Source organism: Bos javanicus, chromosome 12, assembly GCF_032452875.1.
Source record: "Bos javanicus breed banteng chromosome 12, ARS-OSU_banteng_1.0, whole genome shotgun sequence".
Lineage (NCBI taxonomy): Eukaryota > Metazoa > Chordata > Mammalia > Artiodactyla > Bovidae > Bos > Bos javanicus.
In genome coordinates this window covers 12,426,942-12,454,673 of record NC_083879.1, presented here as the reverse complement: position 1 = coordinate 12,454,673, position 27,732 = coordinate 12,426,942, and the positions used below count along the sequence as shown (strand labels likewise).

The following is a 27,732-nucleotide window of genomic DNA, read 5'->3' as shown; positions in this document are numbered from 1 at the left end:
GTGTCCAGAAGGAGGAGTGTATGAGTATTGATGTGCTATTACATTACAGAAATACCTGGAAGATGCTGTTCAAAATGGGGCATCACATTTTAATGGGGCATCGTATTGACCATTAATGAGAAAAACAAAAGGTTTAAAATGATCACGTTAGATTGGTAAAATAATTTACTAGACAGAACCTGGAAAAAGAATATGCAATGTGTGGAAAGAGGATATGATGCCCTGAAAGCTGTTTTCAGTAAGGGCTGTCCCCTGGAAGAGCAATCTGCAATATCATGAAATGATGCGTGTAAAACTGAACCATGAAGCAGATGTCAGTAGTTGTTTCTCTTAACATGATCTTACAAAATGTTTTTTAATAATAACGTAACCATGGGTAGAAATTTAAGGACGAAAATATAGAGCTCAATACATTGACAGAAGAAAAACTTTCCAACAATTAGAGCTGATCATGAGAGCAGGCTCCAAAATCACTGCAGATGGTCAATGCAGCCATGAAATTAAAAGATGCTTGCTCCTTGGAAGAAAAGCTATGACAAACCTAGACAGTGTATTGAAAAGTCAAGACATCACTTTGCCAACAAAGGACTGTATGGTCAAAGCTATGGTTTTTCCAGTAGTCATGTACGAATGTGAGAGTTGGACTATAAAGAAGGCTGACTGCCAAAGAACTGATGTTTTTAAATTGTGGTGCTGGAGAAGACTCTTGAGAGTCCCTTGGACAGCAAGGAGATCAAACCAGTCCATCCTAGAGGAAATCACCCCTAAATATTCATTGGAAGGACTGATGCTTAAGCTGAAGCTCTAATACTTTGGCCACGTGATGCGAAGAGTTGACTTACTGGAAAAGACCCTAATGCTGGGAAAGAATGAAGGCAGGAGAAGGGACAATAGAAGATGAGCTGGTTGGAAGCCATCACTGAATCAATGGATGTGAGTTTGAGCAAACTCTGGGAGAAAGTGAAGGACAGGGAAGCATGGCGTGCTGCAGTTTATGGGGTTGCAAAGAGTCAGGCACGACTTAGAGACTGAACAACAACAATGAGCATGGGTTGTAGCGACAGTGAGTAATACAAGGCTCAATGACCATTGGTCAAGGGTGTAAAATATGGCTGCACTGGATTATATCCTGCAATGGGGCCATTTAAGGTCAAAAGGTCAAAGGTTAAATTAATATAACTGGGTTATGTGCTGGAAAAGGTCTGCTAAGTCACTTCAGTCGTGTCCAACTCTGTGCAGATGTGCCCACCAGGCTCCGCCGTCCCTGGGATTCTCCAGGCAAGAACACTGGAGTGGGTTGCCATTTCCTTCTCCAGGAAAAGGTCTAAACAGGTCTAAAATAAGGTCCAAAAAGACGCTGTAAAATATGAAAGAACTGGTTATAGGTCAGACACATGAGGTCTATAATATGGTCCGGTTTCAAAGTTTCTAGGAGTTTTAAATACAATTAAGAACTAGTCTTTCAAAGTTAGTGTAGTTAGTAGCAACAACAGCAGAAGCAGTAGCAATAATCATAATCGTGACACTGACCACAAACATTCCTTTTCAGCACAATGTATCCAGAGCTATTCTAAGCACTTAATGGGTGTTAACTTATTTAAACACCACAAAAAAGTAGGTACGTTATTACCCCCATTTTACAAATGAGGACACCGCAGAGAACTTAAGTAATCTACCCAGGTTTACATGTAATGAAAGTAAAAGCAAAAATGTAATGATTGCGAACAGTTGTGATAGAATAGTATTGATTTTCATTTGTACTATGTTAATTATTTTCGTATTATCTTCTCGCCTTCATTAATAATTCGGCTTGTTTTATATCCTAGTAAATTAATACCTTTTCCCTTATTCAACATGAAAAATTAAAAGTATAAATTCATCTTCAGTTAAAGCTGGAAAAGTAGAGAAATAGTTAATACTCTTCAAGCAACTACATATTAATTCCCTGGCAAAAATAATTTCAGTAGAAAAAAAATAATAATAATTTCAGTAGAGATAGGGTTGTAACTAGATGTCCTATGATTTAAAAACTTAATTTAACAATAAGGATTATCAACCATCTAGGCTGATCAATAGAACTCAAGGGACCAATGAGTTATTTAAATGCAACGTTTTATGTTTGTGAGGCCTGCAGCTTCCATATTATTCTCAAAGAAATCTGAAAGCTAAAACAAGTTAAAATCTTCAGTTTTTGTAGTTACTCTTCCTAGAGGAAAATTAAGATATTTAGCCATGTTTGGTCCCCAAATTCTTAGTTTATGATGATGATTTTCAGATTAAATGATAAAAAGGGATGTGAGAGTACTTGCCAATAGTCTAAACAATGTTACCTTCATTACTTCAGCATTCATGAATACCTAAGCTTTAATTTCTGAAAAACCTTGTTAAAAAATAAAAATGCAAATAGTTTATTTCATACTAATAAGCCGTTCAAAAACAGAAAGCAGAGTTATATTTTATCTAATCCCAAAATAATCTTATCACAGTTTTCTTACCAGTTAATGACTCTTTCGCATCATCTTCTTTTAACTCATCTTTGGAATCATCTGTTTCTGTGCTATCATAATCGAATGACTGATTAACTGGTTCAGAGGAGTGAACTGGCTGGTCATCCATCACTTTAAGTAGCAAGAGGAGAAATATGTTTGAATGAGCAAAAATAAGATCCATAAATACTAACGTATTCTTGGAAAACTGAAATATAAACTCAAAGAAATTTCCCATTCACCAATAAGCACTGATTGGCAGTGAACTCTGGGGTCATGTGATATCTGTTAAGTATTAATACTAGAGACTATAAAAGGAAATATTTTAAAATCTCAAAACTATATTTTTAGCAGAAGAGAAAAATTTAATCTAAGAACTTCGAGGATGAAAGACAAGTCCAACCACAAGTTACAATTCATAAAGGTTTCTGAATATTATTCAAAGTTAAGTTTTAGTCGACTACCTCAAATTCTAAGTACACATATTACAGGAATACAGAAAAACTAAAATAGAGGTGGAACTTTTATAAAAACCCTTAAAAAAACAACATAAACATTTAAGAGATAAATGTTAAGAAAATATTTTCAAAGTAGCTTATAGGCTTGATTTTCTTTTAAGAATTTAACAGATTCCAGTTAAAAATTTTAATTTCAGAAATATGGTTTAAAAGTAATTTGTAATTTTATTTTAACATTTTCAGTGTACTTTATCTCTGAAATTCTTTTAACATGTGTCTAGTCTGACCAACGGGCTTCCCAGTTGGAGCTAGTGGTAAAGTATCCGCCTGCCAATGCAGGAGACTCAAGAGTTGTGGGTTCAATCCCTGGCAGAGGGTGGGGGGCAAGATCCCATGGAGTAGGAAATGGCACCCCACTCCAATATTCTTGCCTGGAAAAGTCCATGGGCAGAGAAGCCTGGTGGGCTATAGCCCATGGGGCTGTAAAGAGTCAGACATGACTGAGCACGCACAGTCTGACCAGTAGGAAAATTCTCTTGTGCTTGCAATAAGAATGTTGCCAACTCCAGAAGCTGCTTCTGTTAACGTGTACCTTTTCTGGCCTCCTCAATGACTTGCCTCACTGCTTTCTTTAAACTGTTTGCCCGCAGCATTATTTCCCTTGGTTTGACAGCTTTCTGGGAAGAGGGTTTCGTAGTGTCATCCAAGAGATGTTCCTTGCTCTCACACAAGGATTCTTCGCTGGAAGATTCCACAGCATCTTCTACCATGAGAGGGCTGACGCCTGGGAGAACTGGACCTGCCTGGGACTCTATGTGCAAAGCCTGGAGCAGTTGTTCAAGCTTCTCATTTAGGATGGAACACTAAGAAAACAAAAACATAGTGATGAGTCTTCATTGAGTAGAGATGGAAAGTGACAGTTTAAATGATGGTTTTCAATTTTTCAGAGGAAAGATGCCTACATTGATGTTTTTCATTAATATTGTTGCTGTTTAGTCCCTAAGCCATGTCCGACTCTTTGTGACCCCATGGACTGTAGCCCACCAGGTCCTCTGTCCATGGGATTTCCCAGGCAAGAATACTGGAGTGGGTTGCCATTTCCTTCTCCAGGAGATTTTCCTGATCCAGGGATTGAACCTGAGTCTCCTTCACTGGCAGGTGGATTCTTTATCACTGAGCCACCTGGGAAGCCGTTATCATTAATTGGCTATCTATTATAAATTATACTTTAGATAACTATGGACTAAATAAATTTTTTTTAAAACTGCACAATTATTTTGTAAATTTACTGATTTATACTTCCAGAACTATTTAAACTCCATTGCATGAGTGAAAAATCTTTACATTCCTCCTAAAGTTATTTTTCCGTAAAAGAAAACAAAGAATGTTTCATGATAAAGTGACACATTACATAAACAATTTACACATTATACAAAATTTGCTATATATTAGACAAAACATGGACTTCCCAGGTGGTGTGAATAGTAAAAAAAAAAAAAATACCTGCTTGCCAATGCAGGAGACATACGGGTTCAGCCCCTGGGTTGGGAAGATCCCCTGGAGGAGGGCATAGAACCCACTCCAGTATTCCTACCTGGAGAATCCCATGGACAGGGGCGCCTGGCAGACTGCAGGCCATGGGGTCACAAAGGGTTGGACACAAATGAAGAGGCTTGGCACACACGCATTCACGGCAAAACACTGAATAAACATTTTTTAAGTGATCAACTTATGGCACTGTTTGGAGCATCACAAACTGCCAAGTCTGGCTGAGTCTTGCAAACACACCTTCAAAGCTGTGGTTTTGCAAAGGAGTGTGAGTACTTAAGGGATTATTGGCTCAAAGAAAGAAAAAGAATGTGCCCAGGATAGGAAATCACGATGCAGAAAGGAAAACAAGTGCAGGGCCCTTGTTTCCTTCTGCTTTCCTTGAATTCCTCAGGGTAAAGAAAGACTTAGGACTGAAGGTGTGGTTCATGCTGCTTAGTTGCTTCAGTCGTGCCTGACTCTGTGAGAACCTAAAGACCACAGCCCGCCAGGCTCCTCTGTCCATGGCATTCTCCAGGCAAAAATACAGGAGTGGCGTGCCATTTCCTTCTCCAGGGATCTTCCCGACTCCGGGATTGAACCCATGTCTCTTATGTCGCCTACTGGCAGGCAAGTTCTTTACCACTAGCTTCACCTGGGAAGCCCAAAGCTACTGATGCTGCTCCCTAATGTACCTGGTATCTCCACACAAATTTCCAGTCCTCTCTGCCTTTTTTTGATCACAGGCCAAGACAAAGTCACAGCGGAAATAGTCAGGAGAAAAGCGTATAATGACGCAGGGTCTCTGTTTTCTGAAGCTCTCCACAGAGTAGAAAAATACGAAAAAGAGGCCGAAAACTTCAGATGTATTGTTTCTATTTTCTTTCCCTTCCACTCAATCCAACCACCATCCACAGCTGGGGAAGATCATGCCTTTGCAAAGCCCCAGAGAGCCAAACCTTCTGTAAGGATGCCCTGTTGTTAGCAAATGAAAGCAAAGGCAGTGGCTTTCAGGGTTCAGTAAACTGTTCCTATTTTAGCCTAAGACAGCTCACAAAGGGAAGAAAGGTACCTATCAAGAAAAAAGGCAAAGAAAGAGACAGAAACCTGAAAGATGCCAAGGACCATAACATCCGGGGAATTCGAACAACCATTCTGGCAGGGAACTTGTGTGGTCAAGGTTTGCCTGGAAATGGAAAACCATTCCTCTCCCCAGTGAAGCACCAGCTGCCTAGCAATTTCCCCCATATGACCCAACTACTGTGCACTTCTCCTTCAGAATGTCAACCAGTGGGGAAAAAGAGGTGAGTTATCAAATTCGGATTGTTGGTCTTCAGCAATGCAGTTTTCGTACGTACCAATGGGCGGGAGGTCCAAGAGGGATATTTGTAAACCTCTAACTGGTTCACTTCATTGTAAAGCAGAAACTAACACAACATTATAAAGCAATTATACTCCCCCCAAAAAAGGAAAAAAATAGCGTATGTTTTAAATCCTCATATCTGATACAAAAGCAATTTTCTCTTGCCTTGAGATGCCTTGGCAGGAAAGCCACTTCATCAATTTAGCTGTAAAACAGTTTGATGTTCACATTGTAAAAGACCTTCCCGCCCTGAACGTGTCCCGCTTACTTTATTGGCCACGGCATCAGCTGCAACAGCTTTTTCCAGCGTTTTCTCGTGTGCTTTTTCTACTTTGGCAACGAAGTCCTTTACAGTCTCACAGAGTATCCTTTGAGCAAAAGAAATTGTGCAATTCAGGAAACTCAGAAAGCGGCTTTGCTTTGATTTACAAACATATTTAAAAATAAGCACAATTGAGTAAACTGTTAAAATATCAGGAACATTGCTTTATAAACCCAAACTTGTATCTGTTGTGTGGTGCGCTCTAGATTAGTTCAGGACATTCAAAGTGATAAATGGATATACGAATAAGCCTTGCTCTACATAATTGAAATAAGTCGTTTTAAGGTTATATCAAGTTTTTCTCAAATATTTAAATGCTTTAAATTCTTGAGAAGAGTAGTTTTAGATCGTATTTAAAATATAAATCATTATCTTCTGCGTCTTACATATTCTTATAATAGAATTTGCAGTGTTGAACAAACAAAAAAATTTGTCACTATGATGTCCCTGTTGCTCTTCTATTCATTATATGTGTAACTTGGAAGTATATCTTTCCTGAAGAGAAAAGAGGTTGTACGTTATGCTGGAAACCAACCTGCCACTTGAACTGACTTATATTCTCTGTAAATCCAATCTCCTCCCCACCTCCCTTAAGATAACTAATGCAATACCATGCAGACTAATTGAATTTAGGTCTTGTTAGTGTCAGCAATACACGGTTTATCTGTTTGTGTCTTTTAATTACATTTGGTTTCTTTGCAATGAAATAGACTAAAAAGAAAAAAAAATCATCTGAAATAAAAACAAAATTTGTCAAAAGTCTAGAACTGGTGTTGGATTAAAAACTACAACCAACAGAATGGTATGAGCAGCTTTCTGAAGCAAGAGCTTATAAAGTAATTTTTGAAAACAAAATCAGACTATTTAAAAAATAGTATTTCTCTTTAACACTGATAGAAGTTGAGGAATTTTAAGAAAAAGAAGATTCCACCAGATATTTTTTTCTATTATATTGACAATTTTCTCTGGTATGTGAGCAACATAAAGTTTTCAGATACTTAAATAACTATGAAATCAAGCCATTCAATAGATATAGGGGACACACACATACTCCAAACCTTCACATTTATCATCTAAGAAATAAATAAATTACTCCAAACAATTTTTGTTTTGTCCTTTGGCAACAATTTCTACGTGTCACTTGGACAAAAGGTAATATCCTAACCTTCCACCTTTTTGATCACCCTTTTAAACTCAAATTTCTACAGAGACTCTAGTTTATCAGAGATTCATTCATGTGTTTCATGTCATTTGGTCTTCTTTGTTTTATGTATAATACTTCTATGGAATTTCTTGAAATATTAAGACAGGCTACTATGAGATTTCTTCTATGGACTTTAGGATTCTGTGTTAGAACACTGGCCACTTAGCTGGAGGAATCCCATGGTTCATTAAGTTCCATATTCCAGAAGATAGAGGATATTTATTATAATCCAGAGGAATGAATTCACTTCTTGTTACACCTAAATGGGTAGAGTTTTTAAATAGAAATAAAATATATACTTAAAAGCAGTATGATTTCAAAGTCACACCAACCAGGAACTTGCAAAATTGGGGAAAAACAGGTTTAAGATGTACTTACCATAGTAACACAAAAAACATTCTCCAGCTGATACAATTTCCCCCTTAATACATAAAGACTGCCAGAAAACACGCACAAAAATCAAATGAATGAAAGCGGCACGTGCACCTTCAAACGGAGCTAAAAATATTTTAAATTCCTAATTACATATTTGATTAATGTTAGTTATTATTTTAATGAAGTATTTCCAGCACTGTATTTCTTTAGTTTTGCCCTCTCTCTTCAAGCTGAACAAACACGTGCATTGAATATTCAGTTGAACCTAACAAAAGACCACAGTTAGCATGCCTGATGGTTCCCACCATCATCTCAATTACGAGATCCATACTTATCAGCAGCAGTACCGTCATTTATCAGTTTTCACTGATTTTTTATGAAAGATAAATGACAATAAAACATGCAAATGCTACAGTAAGAAAAATATGGCAATGGTGCCCAAACAGGATCACATGTTGGTAGGCAGGGATCATACGATCAGAACCCGAAAATTTCATTTTTAATCTGATATTAAGAAGTTCCAATCAAAAATTAAAGGTGATTTACAAGTATCAATGCATAATATATTAAAATCCCTAGCTACCTATGTGCTCTGAAGAAGAGTCTAACGACTATGTATCATCCCTCATCTGTTCAGTGAGACAGGCTGCCTAAGTTATCTCTAAAATAGTCCCCAAATCTAAAATTCTATGGTTCTAAGACAAGGATTCCAATTTTATTGTTTTGTTTCCTGCTAGTGATCCCGTTTTCTGAGAAGTTTTGTCTACAGAGCAAATTGCATTTACTTAATAACCTGCTTTTCATTTTTATTAATAAATGACATCTATAATGACTAATTAGTGCTTCTGAGTCTCAGAAGATAACTCATGTTGTCTTACTGGACTGACAAAATTTCAAAGTCAAAGAAATATTGATGTTGTGTTGATGAACTACATTAGTTAACCTACTTATTAGCTATGCTGATGAAATACAGCTTTTTCATCAGCATTTTCAACATTTAAAAATAGTTAAAAATAGCTTAAGCTACTGAGAATTACTATCTTACGAAACAAATATAAACATAAAAAACAGGAGGCTTATTTAAAAAATGTTCTGCCTCAATATTGGATCATTCAATAATTAAATGGCACTAACAAGAGGAGGAAATGCTTTATTTTATCTGGGTGGTGGTCAGAAGAATGTGAGTGTGAATGTGTGTTATTTTTCTCTAAGCACGAGTTGTACCTTTATGGTTTGAGCACTTTATTGTGTATGTATCATGCCTCAATAACACAATTTTTTAAAAGCAGGGAGAAATATTATAGATTTTCCATGTTTTAGAGACATAAAACCTAAAGGCAATATGTAGCTTGTTAGGATTTTGATTTGAATGAATCAACTGTTTAAAAAAAAAAGACCTTGAAGAAAATTAAAGAAATGGAATATAAGTTGAGTAATTATTATTAATTTTATTAGACTTTAAAAAAATTATTGGATATACAAACTGAAAGTAGAATAAAATGATTTCCAGGATTTACTTAGATATACCAGCAAGAGAAAGTGGGGAGTAGATAACAAACTATTGACAAAATACTGAAGCTGAGTGATAGGTATGGTAGAAAATCATTATACTAATTTCTCAATTTTTTTGTATGTCTGTAAAAAGTCTGTAACAAAAATCAAAGTAGGGACCTTCCCTGGCAGTCCAGCAGCTAAGACTCTGCACTTCCATTGCAGCAGGCACAGGTCTGATCCCTGGTTGGGGAACTCAGATTCTGCATGCCACTTGGTGAGGCCAAAAGGAAAAAAAAAAAAAAACTCAAAAATATACTATACTGGTATAAAAATATACTATATTAGTACTATATTACTGGCATAGTAAAAACATACTATACTGGTACTATTACTATATTACTGGTACAAAGTTATTGCATATAGTCCCATCTTTTCTCTCTTGAACCTCATTATGGCAAATCCCCTTGAATTTTAATCTGCAGTTGCAAAGGTCGGGCATCTGGGTAGGTCTGGGCACCTGGACGAGTGACAAGAAAGAGGGGACCAAGACAGGAACAGAGTCTGCTTAAAGGCAAGTCAGTCAGTCAGAGAGAAATCCAAAGCTAAGCTAATAGAGGCTAGACAAGGAGCCAGGTCAAGGTCAAAGAAAAAATGTGAAATGCAGTTGGGTAAAACATGAGGTGACGACACCATAGTTTAATACAGCACTCTGTACTTCATAAGTTCTATATTTATTTCGTTCCTCAAGTTAATTCCCCTAACAGTTCCATGAGGGAGGAAGGACAGGCATTCTTTCCATTCTTACACTTGATAAAACAGACATGGGTCACAAAGCCAGCAAATGGCTGAATCTCATCTAGGACCTCAGACTGACACGGCGCAGCACTGCGACTTATGTCAGTGGTTTTCAAGCTACTTTTCAGAAATATTTCAAGGATTCCACCAAGGCTAGATTAAAATTTCATTTAGAAATATAGACTATAATTTTTAAAATGTGCTCAAATCATTAAGCATGTAAGAGAACAATACTATGTTAGCTTTTAATTTTGAATTCACTACTTTTTGGGCAAGTCTTGGACTATATTCAATGCAGTTTCCAGCTATTTCTGTATTTTATGTTGGTTACATAATTGTAAGGAAGTTGTCCTCAATTAATAAATAAAAATGGCATCCTTACAATTACATAACCAACATAAAATACAGGTAACTGGAAACTGCATTGAATATAAACTAAAACTGTCACCTGTAACCTTATTGCTTATTTTTTCTCATAAATAACCAAAAACTTAATCCTATCCAGTGTATTAATGTCAACAAAATAGAATTTTAGTTTTTAAATATTGAGATTCTGCATAAAATATTTTTTAAATTGTTATAAGTTTTTTTAAAATGTTATAAGTCTTAAAGATATATACTCTTAAAGAAATAAAATAAAAAATATATAAAATGTAGAGGAGGCAGTAACCAAACACATCAAATACACAAAGTTCAATATTAAAGCTCTGCTAACATCCAAACTAAGAGAGGTGGCCAAAGATAATATTTACTTAACTATATTGAAGAATAATTCTGCAACTTTTTATCCCTTTAAAAAGGTCCCATTTCAACTTTTCATGTTTTCTAACAATATCCTTTAAAATGTCCTGTAAAGAAGCATTTGACTCGTAGGGCCAGAGTGCAAATGCAAATAGCTTCCTTGTAGAAGTAACTTAAGAAATACCTAAGGAAGTAACTTCAGTCTATGGATTTGGCCCAAGATGAAAAAGGCCATAGGAAGTGTTAAGGCCTGGGATAAAGTTGAGATTTGTACATTTCACCATAAAGCAATACAACTAATTAGAAAACACCCAACCGAGGCATCAAACCCAAAAACCCAGTAGCAGCACTGTCCATCAAAGAGCTCTGGAGCCCACCAATCTGGACAACCAGTGTGTTCCCTTGACTTACACTGCTCAACTCTTTTCCTACTGCTCGGTCATATCTCCCCTCCTGGGGGTTGTAGCATCAAAAGCGACTGTCACTACATTTGTACTTTTGTCACAAGCAAATTTATTTATAATGATTTATCTTGTCTTTCCTTGATTTATTTGCTAATTAAGTATATAACATACTAAATTTTATGTCTTTTTTCCCTCCACCACTTTCCCGTCCCCTTTCTTTACTTCCTCTTTCTCACTTCTTTCTGTGTATCAGTAATATTTCCTTGCTAAATCAGACTCCTAAAGCATGTTTTTACTTTCACTTATTAGTTGAAAATTTGAGTGAGTTTCACCCCTTCCTCCAGCTGATTTTTCCATTTCTCATGATGGCAGTAGAGAATGCTTCAAACCAAAATCCTAAGTTCTACCCAGGCAACATTTGGAACAATAAAATAGTTTGGGGGTCCATGTATGGAATCAACAATTAAAATCTGATCACTTTGAATTCAAATATAATTACAAAATTTAACCACGCTGAGAAATGCCATTTTGAAAAATCTCCTTGTTATTTTCCTTTCCTTTTTCTGATGTGAACGATCACTAAATAGTAGTGTTTATGGAAATAATGAATTATAGTAAACTGTGTTTTCCATGTCATAATTAATCATAAATGTTTGTTTAAATAAGAAAGATAAAATGCTTTCCTCGTATTTTCGCTGTATAACTATTTCATGACTTGAACGCCACAACTCACTTGGTAGAAGATATGACCACTGCATGTTCATCAGAATTGAGGATTTTTGTAAGATGAGCTGCAACTGAGTCTTCATAAATTGTCATCTGAAAAAAATAAAAAAAAAACCTACCCTGTATTACTGTTGCTGGCATTCATACAACTCTGTTATAGTGCTTCAAAAATGGCATCATCTTGACGCATGTGACACACGGCAATGGCTATAATGAAATATAAATGACTTTAATGAAATAAATACATTTATGAGAGTCATTATACAAAACAGATAAGTATTTCCTTTCTCTGAAAGGTTTTTAGTTTCTGGATTCCTTAATTCATATTCTCAGAGAAACCCAGAAAATCCATTTAAAATTTTGTAGGAAGTTTCATTCAAAATCTTTCACACTAAAAATAGCCTTCTTCCATGTAGTTACAGTTGTACCTTATATTTAGTGACTACACATGTGATAAAAGTAAATTGTCTAGCTTTATTTTATATGCTAGGAGATAGACATCTCTGAAGTAAGAAAAGCAAAACAATCTCTTCCTTTTGTCCCTTTGGAGAGAAAATTGATAACATTAAAAATTCTATGAAGAAAAAAGATTGGTTCCTATAAAACCTTTATGTTTACAGTTTGATAAAATATTCTTATAAACAAAAACAAAAATGCTGCTGGAAATAAAGTAGAAAATATATTCATCTTTAACAGTAATTATTAAATATTAGTAATTAGGGCTTCTCGGGTGGAACTAGTGATAAAGAACCTGCCTGCCAATGCAGGAGACATAAGAGACACAGATTTGATCCCTGGGTTGGGATGATCCCCTGGAGGAGGGCATGGCAACCCACTCCAGTATTCTTGCCTGGAGAATCCCATGGACGGAGGAGCCTACCGGGCTACAGTCCATGGGGTCACAAGGAGTCGGATGTGACTGAAGTGATTCAGCACACATGCACCTCTGGGTGGCAGGACTATAAATAAAATTTTTCTTTTCTTTGTTAAATGTTTTTGTATTTTCCAAATTTTTTAGAAGCAGTTTTTGCTATTTCTATACCAGGGGAAAAAATTAAATACAATTAGTTTCTTTAAGAAATAAAGCCCGTGTTTCTAGATATTATTCCCTTCCTTAGTTTTGACAAGATCATAATTTTCTTAATGACAAAACAAAGATTTCCACTGTAAAATAAACAGATGAATTTTCCTAGAGGGAAAAATAAGCTGTCATAGATCAAACGGTCTTAGTAAGTCAGAGAATAATCCTTTGAAAATTATGTTCTTTTTAAAATCTCCAGTGCTTTGAGGTTTAATCAGAATGTAGAGTCTTTAAGAACGTCTAAACACTGCAGCTATTAACGGTCTGGAGCAGGGATGGAATGAAGGGCCCTGTCTTCCTTTGTTTTATCTTGATCAACAGGCTTAATCTAGAGAACCTTAACCTAGGGAGGTTATTCTGATACGCCCTCAACACAGCGGGCAAAGCAGGAAGAGAGAAATTCTACAATATTCTGGCAACAAGTATTGGTGTGCTTGGAGGTTATTTAAGGGAGCTGGGTGAACACCTAAGAATCAAACAGGTGCTCATGGCTGACGCAGGAGATGAGTGAAAGCTGACCGGAGCCTGGCATCAGCTGGCTTCCCTACAGCCCTGCTGGAAAGAGTAAACGGGCAGGAAGACTATTCAGGGAGAATTCTCTTGGGGTGGGATTAAGGGGGTCTGGATATGCGGTGCTTTCCACACCTCATCACTTCCTTCAATCCTCCCAACAAGGCGCCTCCTCAACAGATGAGATCCATGAAGACGAGACCCACGAAGGCGAGTGATGCGGCTGAATTCACACAGCCAAGGAGGATGTCAGGGAAGGACCCTAACCGGGATGGTAAGGATTCTTTCCTCCAGAGGGGAGGACTAGAGGCAGTCAGAGACCAAACCCCAAATGGGAACAATTACAATTAAGTGAAGATGCTACTAGATCTTATACATGTTTTGTTTTTTATTGTTCAAGATACTCTGTTTTCAAATGATAAACAGGTAAAGAGTTAGTCTTACATAAAATTCTTCAGACGCCTCTGGAGGTTCGGGAAGTAGAGAAGCTTTTGGCGGCAATTTGAGTTCATAGGTCATAATACTCCACCTGAAGGGAGAAGAATATCTGGTCTAAAATTGCTTTAAAATTTAATGGATTTTGTTCTCACCTCACATCCACACATGCTCGTGCTAAGTCACTTCAGTCATGTCTGACTCTTTTGCAACTCCATGGACTGTAGCCCAACAGGCTCCTCTGTCCATGGGATTCTCCGGGCAAGAGTACTAGAGTGGGTTGCCATTTCCTCCTCCAGGGGATCTTCCTGACCCAGGGATGGAACCTGGGTCTCCTGCATTGCAGGTAGATTCTTTACTATCTGAGTCACCAGGGAAGCCCCTCACATACACATGCACATACATTCATGAACATGTTTACCAAGTATGGGAAGAGATGGACTTACCATAATCTCATAAAACGCTGAATTCATAATTTATGATTTCCCTATCTTACCAAACCTGAAATAACCAAGTATGGGAAGAGATGGACTTTATCATAATCTCATAAAATGCTGAATTCATAATTTATGATTTCCCTATCTTACCAAATCTCTGATTGGAGACTTTCAGACATTTGAAGGCCATGGCCCACAGTAAGAAATGTACATACGTAACAAGACCGCCCCTCTTTACTAAGTGCAAAGCATTATGACTTTTCTGTTCTTTTCTGTTTTACTTTTTAAATAATGCTCACTGCAATTTCTAACTAGATTATAAAAGTTACTAATGGGTCACAACCCCAAATTCTAAAATAATGTTCAGGATTAAATAAATGCACCTATGAAAAATAAATCATTCTGCAGGTAACAATCACTCTTACCAAGTCAGCTTATACAGATATGAAATGGAAATTAGCTAAATAGTCCCTCTTAAATTAAGAAAATAAGTGTGGAATTGAGAGGAAAATATTAATAGAAATAATGCTTGACTGAAGCAAATTCATTTCAATTAGCTGTAAACATTAATTTCAAACCAAACACTGAATCATTTGGTGTTAGACATAAGCAATCAACTCCAGATAAATCCAGTCATTTATCTAAAATAATTTCAATACGTGAGAAGAACAATTGGGTATAGACATTATTATTGTCAGTAACGAGATGTGAAATAAAGACTTTTAAAAGACACAAAGCATAATGAGAGCAGTATTACAAATTATGAAACTTTAAGAAAAGCATATCACAGTGACAGAACGTAGAGGGAAATCCCAAGATTAGCACCAGTATGTAAACAGAACTTAGTATATCAACCAGACTAATAAGTCTGCACAAAAATTCAAATTCTGAGAGAATTCCCAGAAAGACATAGGTTATCTGTTAGGGTGTGTAAACTAAATAGATGTGTATAACTACTATTCAACTCTTGATATGAGTATATTATAAATATATGCCTGTTGCTGGTTTAGTCACTAAGTTGTGTCTAAGTTTGAGACCCCATGGACTGCAGCCTGCCAGGCTCCTCTGTCCATGGGATTTTCCCAGAAAGAATACTGGAGTGGGCTGCCATTTCCTTCTTGACCCAGAAATCAAACCGCCATCTCCTGTATTGCAGGCAGATTCTTTACTGCTGAGCCTGCATGGAAACCCTCATTATAAATATACATATTTGAGCATAAAAAGTCATTCTTTCCTTCATGCATCTATGCAACTGGTATGTACTGAACCTCTCACACTGACAGTATTCAAGGGTCTGGTAATAGAAAAGTGAATATGACCTCTTTAATAAAGCTTATATTTTGGTGCCGAAAACAGATGTAATAAAAGCAATGAATAAAATAATAAAACTTTGTAAAACTTCATAAAGGGAAAAATCACAACTGAAAACCAGGAAGTCAAGTTCTGTATACCTGGAAATACTTCTCTGGTCAAAGGACGGTTACAGAATTGGGAAAGAAATCCACCCAAGTGTCCTTGACCTTCCACCTATACCTCTTCCCTTTACTGGCAAATGACTGGAGCTGAAGAAACAGGAGAAAGTCTCAGCACAAGCCAGGAAGGGATGCTCATTGGTACCGACCTAGGTAGAGCTGGAGGCAAGAAGTAAGAACCAGTTTGGTGGTGATTATGTGCATTAAGGGCTTCCCAAAGTTCAATCCATGGGTTGGGAAGATCCCCTGGAGGAGGGCATGGCAACCCACTCCAGTATTCTTGCCTGGAGAATCCCATGGACATAGGAGCCTGGTGGGCTGTAGTCCATGGGGTCGCAAAGAGTCGGACACGACTAAAGCGACTTAGCATGCACGCATGTGCATTAAGAGTGAGTGCAGTGTTGAACAAAGGCCCTTGGAAACAGTCTGTATTTTGGTGTAGACAATCGGTTCAACCGCTTATTAGCAATTTGACCTTGAAAACAAAAGAAATCTCCTGAGCCTTTTACCCTGTAAGATAGAATAGTATTAACCATCTCTAAATGTACAGTGAGGATTAAATGAGATGATATTCTATTAAGAAAAGCAACTAGATGTGCCAGGCAGCCAAAAATATTAATCATTCTTACTCCCACTGTCTCTAGAAAACTCAACATTCATCTTTGTGAAATAGTCATAATAATGCTTTTCTTAGCCAGTGCTGTTTTGAGGACTAAATAAGTTAAAGTGAAGTCACTCAGTCGTGTCCGACTCTTTGCGACCCCATGAACTGTAGCCTACCAGGCTCCTCTGTCTATGGGATTTTCCAGGCAATAGTACTGGAGTGGGGTGCCATTTCCTTCTCCAGGGGATCTTCCTGACCCAGGGATCAAACCCAGGTCTCCCGCATTGTAGACAGACGCTTTACCATCTGAGGGAAGCCCATATAAGTTAATATATATGAAAAAGCATATATAATGTGGAATATTTTTAAACATCAATTTTCCACTTGTACTGACAAACGTCCATAGTCAAAGCTATGGTTTTTCCAGTAGTCATGTACGGATGTGAGAGTTGAACCATAAAGAAGGCTGAGTGCTAAAGAATTGATGCTTTCAAACTGTGGTGCTGGAAAAGACTCTTGAGGAGTCCCTTGAACTGCAAGATCAAACCAGTCAACCCTAAAGGAAATCACCCCTGAATATTCACTGGAGGGACTGATGCTGAAGCTGAAGCTCTAATACTCTGGCCACCTGATTCAAAGAGCCGACTCACTGGAAAAGACCCTGATGCTGAGACAGATTGAAGGCAGGAGGAGAAAGGGGTGACAAAGGATGAGATAGATGGATGGCATCATTAACTCGATAGACATGACTTTGAGCAAACTTCTGAGAGACGGTGAAGGAAAGGGAAGCCTTGGCCTGCTATAGTCCATGGGTGGCAAAGAATTGGACACAACTTAACAACTGAATGACAACAACAATCAGCTAAAGATATCCTGTTATCCTGTGGCCTTCTGACTGACTGAAGTGGGTGACAGAGGATGGTATGGTTGGATGGTATCACCAGCTCGATGAACATGAGTTTGAGCAAACTCTAGGAGATAGTGAAGGAGAGGAAGCCTGGCGTGCTGCAGTCCATGGGGTTGGACATGACTTAGTGACTGAACAACAACAACAATTCTTAAATTAGTAAAGAAAGCACAAGAACAAAATTGTCTTATGTTTCTAACAATAGTCCTAGCTTTTTAAATCCCCTTTATTTTTTGGGGGGGTGGAGTGGCTTTGGGGGCTTCCCTTGTGGCTCAGCTGGTAAAGAATCCACCTGCAATGAGGGAGACCTGGGTTCGATCCCTGTGGGAAGATCCCCTGGAGAAGGGGAAGGCTTCACTCCAGTATTCTGGCCTGGAGAATTCCATGGACTGTATAGCCCACGGGGTCGCAGAGTCGGACATGACTGAGTGACTCACTTTCACTTTTTTTTTTGCAGGTCTGTATTAAGGAGTTTTACCACAGGGGTGTTGTTTCTCTGCTAACCACCTGGAGACATTAATTTTTATAACATACGAGGGAAAAGCACACACCCAGTGCAGAGGAAATGCCTCACAGTATTTCCTAGGTTGTGGGGAGAGTGGTATTTAAATTTACAAGAAAAAGCCATTTAAAATACCTTATGAGGTTTGGTAAGCGCTAAATTGGGCAGTCTTCTGGGAAACCACCTCCAGACTCTTTTAAAGACTGGAGACTGAGTCCACTTTATGCTCCCAAACTACATGGGGATCCCCCTCATGACTGGTTTGGGATTAACTCAGATAAATGCTCACCAACCTAGCTTTCTTTTTAAATATCCTGTCTGCAGAAGAATCAGCCATTGCAACATTACCTTATGGCAGGCAAGGTTACCATTAATTAGATTACAGCTTATTTTAGAGTAATTACATTTTGGATTGGTGGCTCCCTGATGAGATTTTGTTATTTTCGGGAAGAGTTCCACAGATGGCTAATCCTATCAGAGTTGTTTTGATTCATGCTAGCTAGAGTTTATAATGAGATTTTGACATTTGTGTTCCAGTGATGATGGAGGTTACTGCTTACTGAGTCCTGGTTGCTCCTTATGTGCCTGCGCGCAGTCGTGTCTGACTCTTTGCAACCCCATAGACTGTAGCCTACCAGGCTCCTCTGTCCATGGCATTCTGTAGGCAAGAATACTGGAGTTGGTAGCCATTTCCTTCTCCAGGGAAGCTTCTTGATGGAGTAATCAAACCCACATCTCCTACACTGGCAGATGGATTCTTTATCACTGAGCCACTAGGGAAGCCTGGTTGCTCCCTATATGTCAATTCTAAACACCTCCTCCATAATACTCAGGTCACACAGACTGTTTTTTTTTTTTCTTTTTACATGTGAGGTATTTAGAGAGAGAGCAGTTAAGAGATGCAATCCAGAATACCATAAAAACAGTGATGGCTCCTCCATGTGAAGCTGTTTTCCTAGCATTTTCCTGTCCCTGGGAAAGGATTATATTTTTTAGTATTTTGTTGGCTCGATTTCTTATTAACATGTATAATTAAGAAGATATACTATCTAAAGTTTGTATGTTTTCTTTGGTTTTCATGAAACCAGAAGAGGAAAGGGCCATACCTTGTATATTCATCAAAAGACCCCCCATAAATTAACTATTTAAGCTTTCTGACCCAAACAGCAGTTAAAAGTAATTAGTATCAACATGAGCTTTCCAAATAGTTCAGTGGTAAAGAATCTGCCTGCCAAGGCAGGAGATGTGGTTTCAATCCCTGGGCTGGGAAGATCCCCTGGAGAAGGAAATGCAAACCTACTTCATTATTCTTCCCTGGAAAATCTCACCGACAGAGGAGACTAGTGGGCTACAGTCCATGGGGCCACAAACAGTAACGTGACTGAGCAACTGAACAGCAGTAAGCATTAATGTAGCCATCTATCTTTAATATAATGGGTTCATTAAACTAGCCTTCTCATTAAAAAAAATTCATTCATCCACTCAAAAAACATATTTACAGAGTGTCTGTTCTGTGTCAGGCTCTGTTCTAGACCACAAGGGTGGAACCCCTTCATGGGCTTACTGTCAGTACAATTCTAATGATCAAAAAGAGGATATCAGTATGCTGCTTTCAATCTAGTTTTAGAAGAGAATTTGTTATTACCTGTCCAACATTTTGGTACTGGCTCGTTCCAGCTTCTCAAGTATCTGAGGAAGTTGGGTGTCGTCATCGTACGAGCCTCCCCAGCCGAGAACCCGGGCAAGGTCGTTTCCTGTACCCAGAGGCAGTACTCCCAGCTGACACTGAAAAAAAAAACAGCCCCACAGGAGACCTCAGACAAGTCGAGAGAGGGGGACTCTGACACTTCTGCACTTCACTGGTCAGCAGGTTAGGATACATTCATGTTAACTAGCAACGAAAAGAATGATGACCACTTGCCTGTTTGTTCAAGTTGAGCTTATCAATTTCTGACAAAACCCAACCTACACTTCCATCTCCTCCACAAACAAGAATCCGGAAATTGTCAAACTTCTGGAATAATCTTAAACTGAAAGTAAGAAGTATTTGATTTTAGGATAAGTGAATAAAAATCACTCTCCCCAATTCTTTTGTCATTCTATTGTTACATATTGGTACTCATGTTCAGATTAAATAAAGAACTCTTACAGGTGAATCATACTATAAAAATTAATTTGAGTGCAATGTGGAACTCACAAAAATGTCTTAATCATAAAGAGGAAAGAGGATTATATGCAGAAATGGAGACAAAGTTAGGAAGAAAGGGGAGTGAGAAATGCAAAAACAAAAAAGAAGCAGAACCCAGGAAAGATTATTGAAGGTTAAGTGATAGGCGATGGTAAAAATAGTGATTTTTTTTCTTTCTATCACAAGGATATATTATTTCCATGAGTAGCATATTAAGACCAGGGTGGAGAATCCAGGGCACTGATGCTCTTGAGTGCCATGGGGGCGATTCCTAAAGAGATCCACCAAACATCACTAATGTACCCCCACCACACTGCCAGCAGTTTTTAACTTCCTCTTTTCCTTTTCTCAGGTCAATCTTTCTACTTCTGCCTTCCTTCATCTCAAATTTTGACACATCTCACCCTCTGAATGTACCTTTGTATACCTCAAGTATTGTGGAAAATTGAAAAAATATGGAGACAATCTCAAGAAGTTTCACAAAGGGAGTTCCTTGGAATTTTAGCGGATGAGTAGAAAAAATAAGATATTGGAGCCATGAAGGGTTATAAAACAGATATGCTAGAAGGGGAGACAAAGCTAATCAGCAATGGGAGAGACAGAGGTGATGAGAGAAGCTAGATGGGGAAGTGCCAGGACCCATGCAGGGGGAAGGAAGGGAGGTACAGCACATAAGGCAGGACTCGGGTTCAAATGAAGAGCGATACCCAGGGAACCAGAAGGGCCTGAGATAGCAAGAAAAAGGCAATGGGAACAAGAAGGAAGGCCCCGAAGGGACAAAAGTGAAAGGGGCACAAAGAGAGACTGAGAAGAGAAACAGAGAAGACAGGAGAGTGCTGGAGCACTAAACCCAACAGGCCTTTTCAGGAACTGGGATCTAAAGTCTTCATTTCTACTTCGGCGTTACAGTGGACTCAAGAGAAAAGCCAAGCTGGCGTGAGCAAATCGGAAAGAGAGTGTATGCCCCTGGTTCAGATGACTCAATACCACCTCTTCAATGAAAATCATAAATATATACACTAAAAATGTATTCAAAGTGCCTCAAGGCATATTTTCCAACACTGAAACATTAATTTTTTCCCCCAGATTTTAAGTTACATGACATTCCAGAAAGTTTGAAGTGGACAGTTAACAAAAGTACTTTCTGTCATTTATGGGAACCAAGTCTTAAATCCTTGACAACTTGTTTCTGAGATCCACAAGAGTATCTGTGTTTCAGTTAAATAACTGATTATTTGTATTGTATATAGTTCAATACTAGCCTCCCAATGCAAATCATTTTCTGAAGTTATTTTTTTGTATTTCTCCATTTACATAAGTTGGTCTACTTCTATAGAGCTAAGCAAACAGAATTGTTTGATGTAGGATATATTCGAAAACATTTTCTAAACAAATTTTAGAGCTTTGGGCACACAGGAAGTTATATAAATATCAAAACGGTTGTGTTAAAATTTATAATTAGAACGTTAAAAAAAGGGAGGTGTGAGAAGATCAACCCAGAGGCGTCTAGATGAATCTACAATTTTCATGAACTGAAAAACCAAATGTACTTCACACTTAGTGCTACATTTCATTCAAGGAAGATTTGTCAGTAATCAATTACCCCAAATGAGGACCGCCATTCATCAAATCAAACACCTGAGCTGGATTTAGTAACTGTTTAAATCGACGAAGAAACTTTACTCCCTGATTATCTCCACTCTTAGAATTGACAAAAACCAATAAAGGACTAACACAGAATGAAAATGTTGCTCTACAGAAACCTGTGGGGAAAAAAACAAAAACACAACGTAAGATCAATATGCACCGCTTTCTCTTAACAAAACTTTAGAAGAAAAACAGTTAAGTTCATACTTCAGAGCCCCCATATGCAGACAGGTTTATTACTCACATATTAAGAACACAGAACTTACCTTCTAAAATATGAGCTATAATGAAAAATCATACAAAAGATGGTGAAAGTATTAAGCACAGATAATTTGAGATCTACCACTTGCCCTAGCAACACTTAATTATTAAGAAAAACCAATCATAGTGTACAAATTCACAGTTGTTAAAGGATTCATGCTAATTTTCAGTATTATACAATATTTAACACCTCCTCCTTAAGGTCTCAGAAAGTATTTTTAAATTTTATAATAAGTAACAGAACTTTGATATATTGGGGCTTAGGGGGAGGCTGTTAACAGCACAGGTTAAAAAAATCATATCTTCTGCAGCTTCTAGTAGCTATGATATCTACTGTCATATTTCTATAAAAAGTTTGAAAAGATAAAGCACTTTATTGATGCAAAACATTAATAATAGTTTATGGTAAAAGCCTTATGTAATACGGTTTGTTTACAAAGAAGTGGTAAGTATGCTATCCCCAAACCAGTGTTGTAAATGGGTTCTTCCATATGTACAATTAAGTCATAAAATAGAAACACTAAAAAAAGTGAATGAATGTATGGGAATATAAATTCTTACAATGAAACGATAGAAAAATGGGTTTCAAAAAGAGCTTTGCTAATGGGCAGTTTCAACTACAGAGGGGAAAAAATGCTTATAAAAAATTAATTTGTTCAGGTTGCATTTTCTTACAGAATAATGATCTTATTTGATTTGCTGAAATGTAAAATCTATAAATCTTATACACTGTAATTTCACCACTGTGTTAATAGTTATGTTAAACCTTAATTTTAAAATGTTCTTATATAAATTAAATGTACTGTTCTGCAATTGAAATGGAATTATTATATATAAACTGACCAGAATAACCAACCACAGTGTTATTTATACTAGGGAAATAGTGTACATATCAACATTTGATGAACCAGGAATATACATACTTCTGCTACCGATACTTACCATCAGAATCAGTGCTGTTGAGTGCAATTGGAGGTATGACAGATACTTTACATTGGCCAAGTGGACATACAGGATGATATAAATCTTTACAGGCAGTGTGTACCTAGTAGCAAAGAAAGAAGCCTTCAGGAATCACTAAACACACATCCATGTTTTGTTATGGTACAAACTATGTCTAAGGAACTGAAAAATTAAGACTAAGTGCATCTTCAAATGTCCAGGAATTCATAAAGTATTTTAATGGCACAGTGTTTCTATTTCTAAGGAATGGACTAATCATTTTAGAGATGGGAATTTAATTTGGTTTGTGCAGTCTGTTTTCGTGGGTGACTCAGGCAAGTAGTATGTAGTCAGTAAATGCCTGGTGAGAGCAAGGACAGAGGAAGAGACAGAGGAAGGAGGACAGAGGAAGGAAGAAGGGGAGAGAGGAAGGGAGGGAAGAAGGGATGAAGAAGGGAAGCAAACCGGTATGCGTCCAGCATCACTGTCCATAGGAAAAACTGATGACACTAACCGTACAAAATTCTTACATAATATAATGAAAATAAAAACAGTCTGCAAGGTGTCTGCAGGGATCCTGCAACTTTCCATTCACACCTTTTTTATAACACTGTCATGCTAGTACAGTTATAAGGACATCTGTGCCTACTGTCTCAGCTAGACTGCCCTCTCGGCAACGAAAAGAGAAAGGTCTTATTATCGCCCACTCATCTTGAGAAGTGATCCACATTGCCAGCACTCAGCAGATGTCTTAATTCCGTAGGAAAAAAAGTTTCAAGGTCACTCAAGCTTTGGAAACATATAATGTAGGACCTAGGCAGGAGCTGGAGAAGGCAATGGCACCCCACTCCAGTACTCCTGCCTGGAAAATCCCATGGATGGAGGAGCCTGGTAGGCTGCAGTCCGTGGGGTCGATAGGAGTCGGACACGACTGAGCGACTTCACTTTCACTTTTCACTTTCATGCATTGGAGAAGGAAATCGCAACCCACTCCAGTGTTCTTGCCTGGAGAATCCCAGGGACAGGGGAGCCTGGTGGGCTGCCGTCTATGGGGTCACACAGAGTCGGACACGACTGAAGTGACTTAGCAGCAGTAGCAGGACCTAGGCAATTTAGAATAATTTATGTATCTACCTAGAGAGCTTTTAAATGCTTCATCAGTAAAAGCAGGCACTTCATAAAGCACTTATTTAATGTGGTTTTATTTCATTAGTCCTTTAGAAAACTGGCATATCAGTTAAATATATTTATAAAACTTTTAGGAAAGTAATTGAAATTTGATAGTGATTCTTATTCTGCTGATGACCTGATTTGGGACAGTTTCCTATTATGATTTATAATAATTAATCCATCAGGATTTTAGAAAAATGAAAATGCACAGTTTTAAAAGAAAAAAGTTTGAGAGTCATGAAACAAAACAGAAAAATATTTATAACAGTGTTAAATGAAAAAAGCAGAGATAAAATTGTATCTTCACTATTTTTATAAAAAAGGTAAAACTATATCCAAAAACTGGGCAACAGCTGGAAAACTTAGGAGGTGATTCATTAAGGTTGTGGAAATACGGCTTGGTTTGGTTTTGAACCAAATGACCATGTTTAGACACTAGAGATTCTGCTGTTAGAAACTCATAGTCTAAAGGCAAAATAATATCATAACAGATAAATGATAGTATATATGATGTACAAGATTAAGAGGGATGGAAAAGGTGGCAACAGAGGATGAGATGGCTGGATGGCATCACCGACTCAGACACGACTGAGCGACTGAATAACAGCAAGCTTTCCTTTTTGGTTACTGTAAGTTTATCTCCTATGTCTGCAGGATAAATTAGGAGTTTGGGATTAATGTACACACACTACTGTATATAAAATAGATAACCAACAAGAACCTGCTGTACAGTACAGGGAACTCTACTTAATATTTTGTGTAGCTATAAGGGAAAGGAATCTGAAAATGAATATATATACACACGTATGTTTACTTATGTATAAATGAATCACTGTGCAGTACACCTGAAACGAACACACCACTGTACATCAAGCATACTTCAGTTAAAAAAAAATAATAGCTGACTAAAGATAAGTAGAGAGCTATATATTGCAGGTAAAGACAACTTTTATAAAATCTTTCTAAAATGAATCATCACACAGATGATCTCCTTTCTTTTCAAAAAGTTATGAAAAGAGCAGCTGCAGTTTCAGAAGGAGAGAAATAGACTTCAGTAAATGCAGACTAATAAAAGCAGTGGTAGAGACATATGTCAGCAGTTACCCCCCCAAAAAAAGAAATCTTAGGTGGAACGGAATCTTGACTTAAAATCTGGTTTGAATGGCACAAGAGTGTTTTCAGGGTTAGGGTTGCACGAAAACTCCAAAAGGAGAGAGATTATCCAATATAGTCTGTATATTATATTAAATGGGATTTAAAAAGTAACATCTATGGCAATAAAAATCATGGCAATCAGGAGAATTATGTTTGATTCAAAGATGAAAAAGAAACACAAAATAACCTATCAGTCCTGACTAAAAAGTCATAGGACTTATTTTTCCTCCATGGCTCATGGAATCAATTTCATGGATTACAAAATCAAAACATCATATGCAGACCTCTTGCATTCACTGATCTTCAAATCAACAGTATTTTTAAAATTTTTATTAACACTATTTTTTATTTTTATTTTAATTTTTTGGCCACATCATGAGAAGATTTTAGTTCCTGGACCAGGGATTGAACTCACACCTCTGCAGTGGAAATACAGACTCTTAACCACTGAACCACCACGGAAGTCCCTTCAACGTAGTTACTGAGAGCAATGGTTTCCCATCTTTTTTGTTGGGGGGAGGGGGTGACTTCCAAGACTCAAAACTTGACCAAACAACTCAGCCTCAACACAAGGCAATCGGCACCCTAGCTGGACAGCATCGCCCAGTGCTCAGGTGCGCGCACACTGCCTCCTCGCCCCGCCGTCTTTTAGCCCCACGTCACCCTCTGAGGGCCGTGAGGACACCCTGAGGTCCTGCCGGGACCACCCTCCTGTAGCATGGAGGCCCAGTCCTCACGCAGACTGTCAGAGGTGGGACCATTCCTTGCCGCGGGCTCCATGCTGTGCTGTACCTGCTTCCCACCACTTGCTTACATGTGCAAAGAAGATTTTAAATATCTACTCATTTCTAAAACATAAAGGCATACACTTTAAAATGTATCAGTGCACGGCCTATTGAATTCGGCTTCTTTCTGTCAAGAGAACATGCATGGGGTTGTAGCAAACCCACACCTTGCTTGTCAGTCAAAATCTGGTGGCTTTCTGTCAGCAACAGGTGTTAAAATGGGCTGAAAATAGCAAACCACTAGATGCGGCTAAAGCTTGATGAAAAACAGTAAGACTGTGAGAAAGAGGTCTTCAGATAAAAGAAATATATAACAAGAACAGGTGTCACAAACAGGAAGCGTGCAGAAGTAGCCAGAGTAGAAGGAATACACTTTGAAAAAGGTGCATCTTAAAATGGGCTTCCCTGGTAGCTCAGCTGGTAAAGAAATGCAGGAGAACGCCTGCAATGCAAGAGAACGCCTGCAACGTAGGGCACGTGGGTTCCATCCCTGGGTCAGGAAGATCTCCCGGAGGAGGAAATGGCAACCCACTCTAGTATTCTTGCCTGGGAACTCCCATGGACAGAGGAGCCTGGCGGGCTACAGTCCACGGGGTCACAAGAGTCAGACACAACTAAGCGACTAAACCACCACCACCAAAACGGGTACCTGTACTATCGGCTGTGCTCCGTCATAAATTCTTAGCTTTGTCTCTAAATCACATAGATGAAAAGATACAGGAAGAGTCATTTCTTTTAATGGAGAATATTTATAAACCTCTCACCATCGTTCTACACCAAAGGCATCTCCAATCTTGAAGACGGAGAACACTGCCGCACGTTTTGTCGCAGACGGCACACTTGGCGCTCACGGGCAAGTTACCCTCGAGCCACTGGTGAGGCATAGCCACCTACACAGCAGGAAGAAAGGGCAGTCGAGTTAAGACCATGGAGGACACTGTTCTTAGCCCACGGAAGAGAGACAATGATTTCTTACTCTATGGAATCAGCAGCATGTATCATTCCTGGCATGCGTGCATTTCCCCCACTTTTAATGAGCATCTATTATGCCCAAGCACGATAGGGATACAAAAATAAAACTAAACCCCTACCCTGCAGGATGTGTATTCTCGCTGAGCACAGAGAGGGATTATCATAAACTGACCAGGAAGGGGTATCAGAGATTTGCATGCAAAGGAGATAAGGTTTTGAAGGTGGGGGAGCAGGCTCCAAAGTCCGAGGAGTGAATGTCTGGGTATACAGCTGAGCTGAGCCTTACAGAGTACCTTAGTCGGCCAGATAAGGGTCTGCAGCATCAGCCCAGCCCAACAACCCCTCCTAAGCCCTTACACACCAATCGTCTTAAAATTTAAGAGCTGAAAGAAGCTACGAAGGATTGAATTGAAAATAAAAAGTCCCAATCTACCCAAACTTTCCATCTAATCCTAATAATCAACACTTCCTCTTAACTTCCTGTTGTAATTTAACTAATTAGATGGCTCCCACTGAACTTCCACGGGAGCAGAGAACGAAGGAGTGGGGGTGCCTGGGAGAGAGAGGAGAGGAAGGGAGCCTACCCCGTCCTCGTTCTCGATGATGTCCTTCCCGATGGAGGCCAGGGTCGTCCACTTGCAGTTGTTCGTTGCCCTCACTGCACAGCGTTTGTGAGCCTTGAATTTACACACTAAAAAAAAGCCAACCATTGCTAAGTGAACATATACTTTTGGACCAACGATGAAAGGAAATCACAGCATGAAATTTC

At 38.3% G+C, this 27,732-nt stretch overlaps 1 protein-coding gene across 5 annotated transcripts in view; it reads right to left on the bottom strand.

Annotated features, from left to right (window-relative positions):
* DGKH (diacylglycerol kinase eta) overlaps positions 1-27,732 on the bottom strand; it is a 213,332-nt gene that overhangs the window by 47,743 nt on the left and 137,857 nt on the right. For all 5 annotated transcript variants that reach the window (XM_061434484.1, XM_061434486.1, XM_061434485.1 and 2 more), the window contains 11 exons: positions 27,548-27,654; positions 26,756-26,881; positions 22,882-22,984; positions 21,635-21,794; positions 19,765-19,873; positions 19,489-19,628; positions 13,931-14,015; positions 11,903-11,988; positions 6,103-6,202; positions 3,537-3,807; positions 2,496-2,618 (listed from right to left, as the gene is read on the bottom strand). In XM_061434484.1, the coding sequence (XP_061290468.1) occupies positions 2,496-2,618; positions 3,537-3,807; positions 6,103-6,202; positions 11,903-11,988; positions 13,931-14,015; positions 19,489-19,628; positions 19,765-19,873; positions 21,635-21,794; positions 22,882-22,984; positions 26,756-26,881; positions 27,548-27,654 (1,410 nt within the window). The remainder of the gene's footprint in view (positions 1-2,495; positions 2,619-3,536; positions 3,808-6,102; positions 6,203-11,902; positions 11,989-13,930; positions 14,016-19,488; positions 19,629-19,764; positions 19,874-21,634; positions 21,795-22,881; positions 22,985-26,755; positions 26,882-27,547; positions 27,655-27,732) is intronic.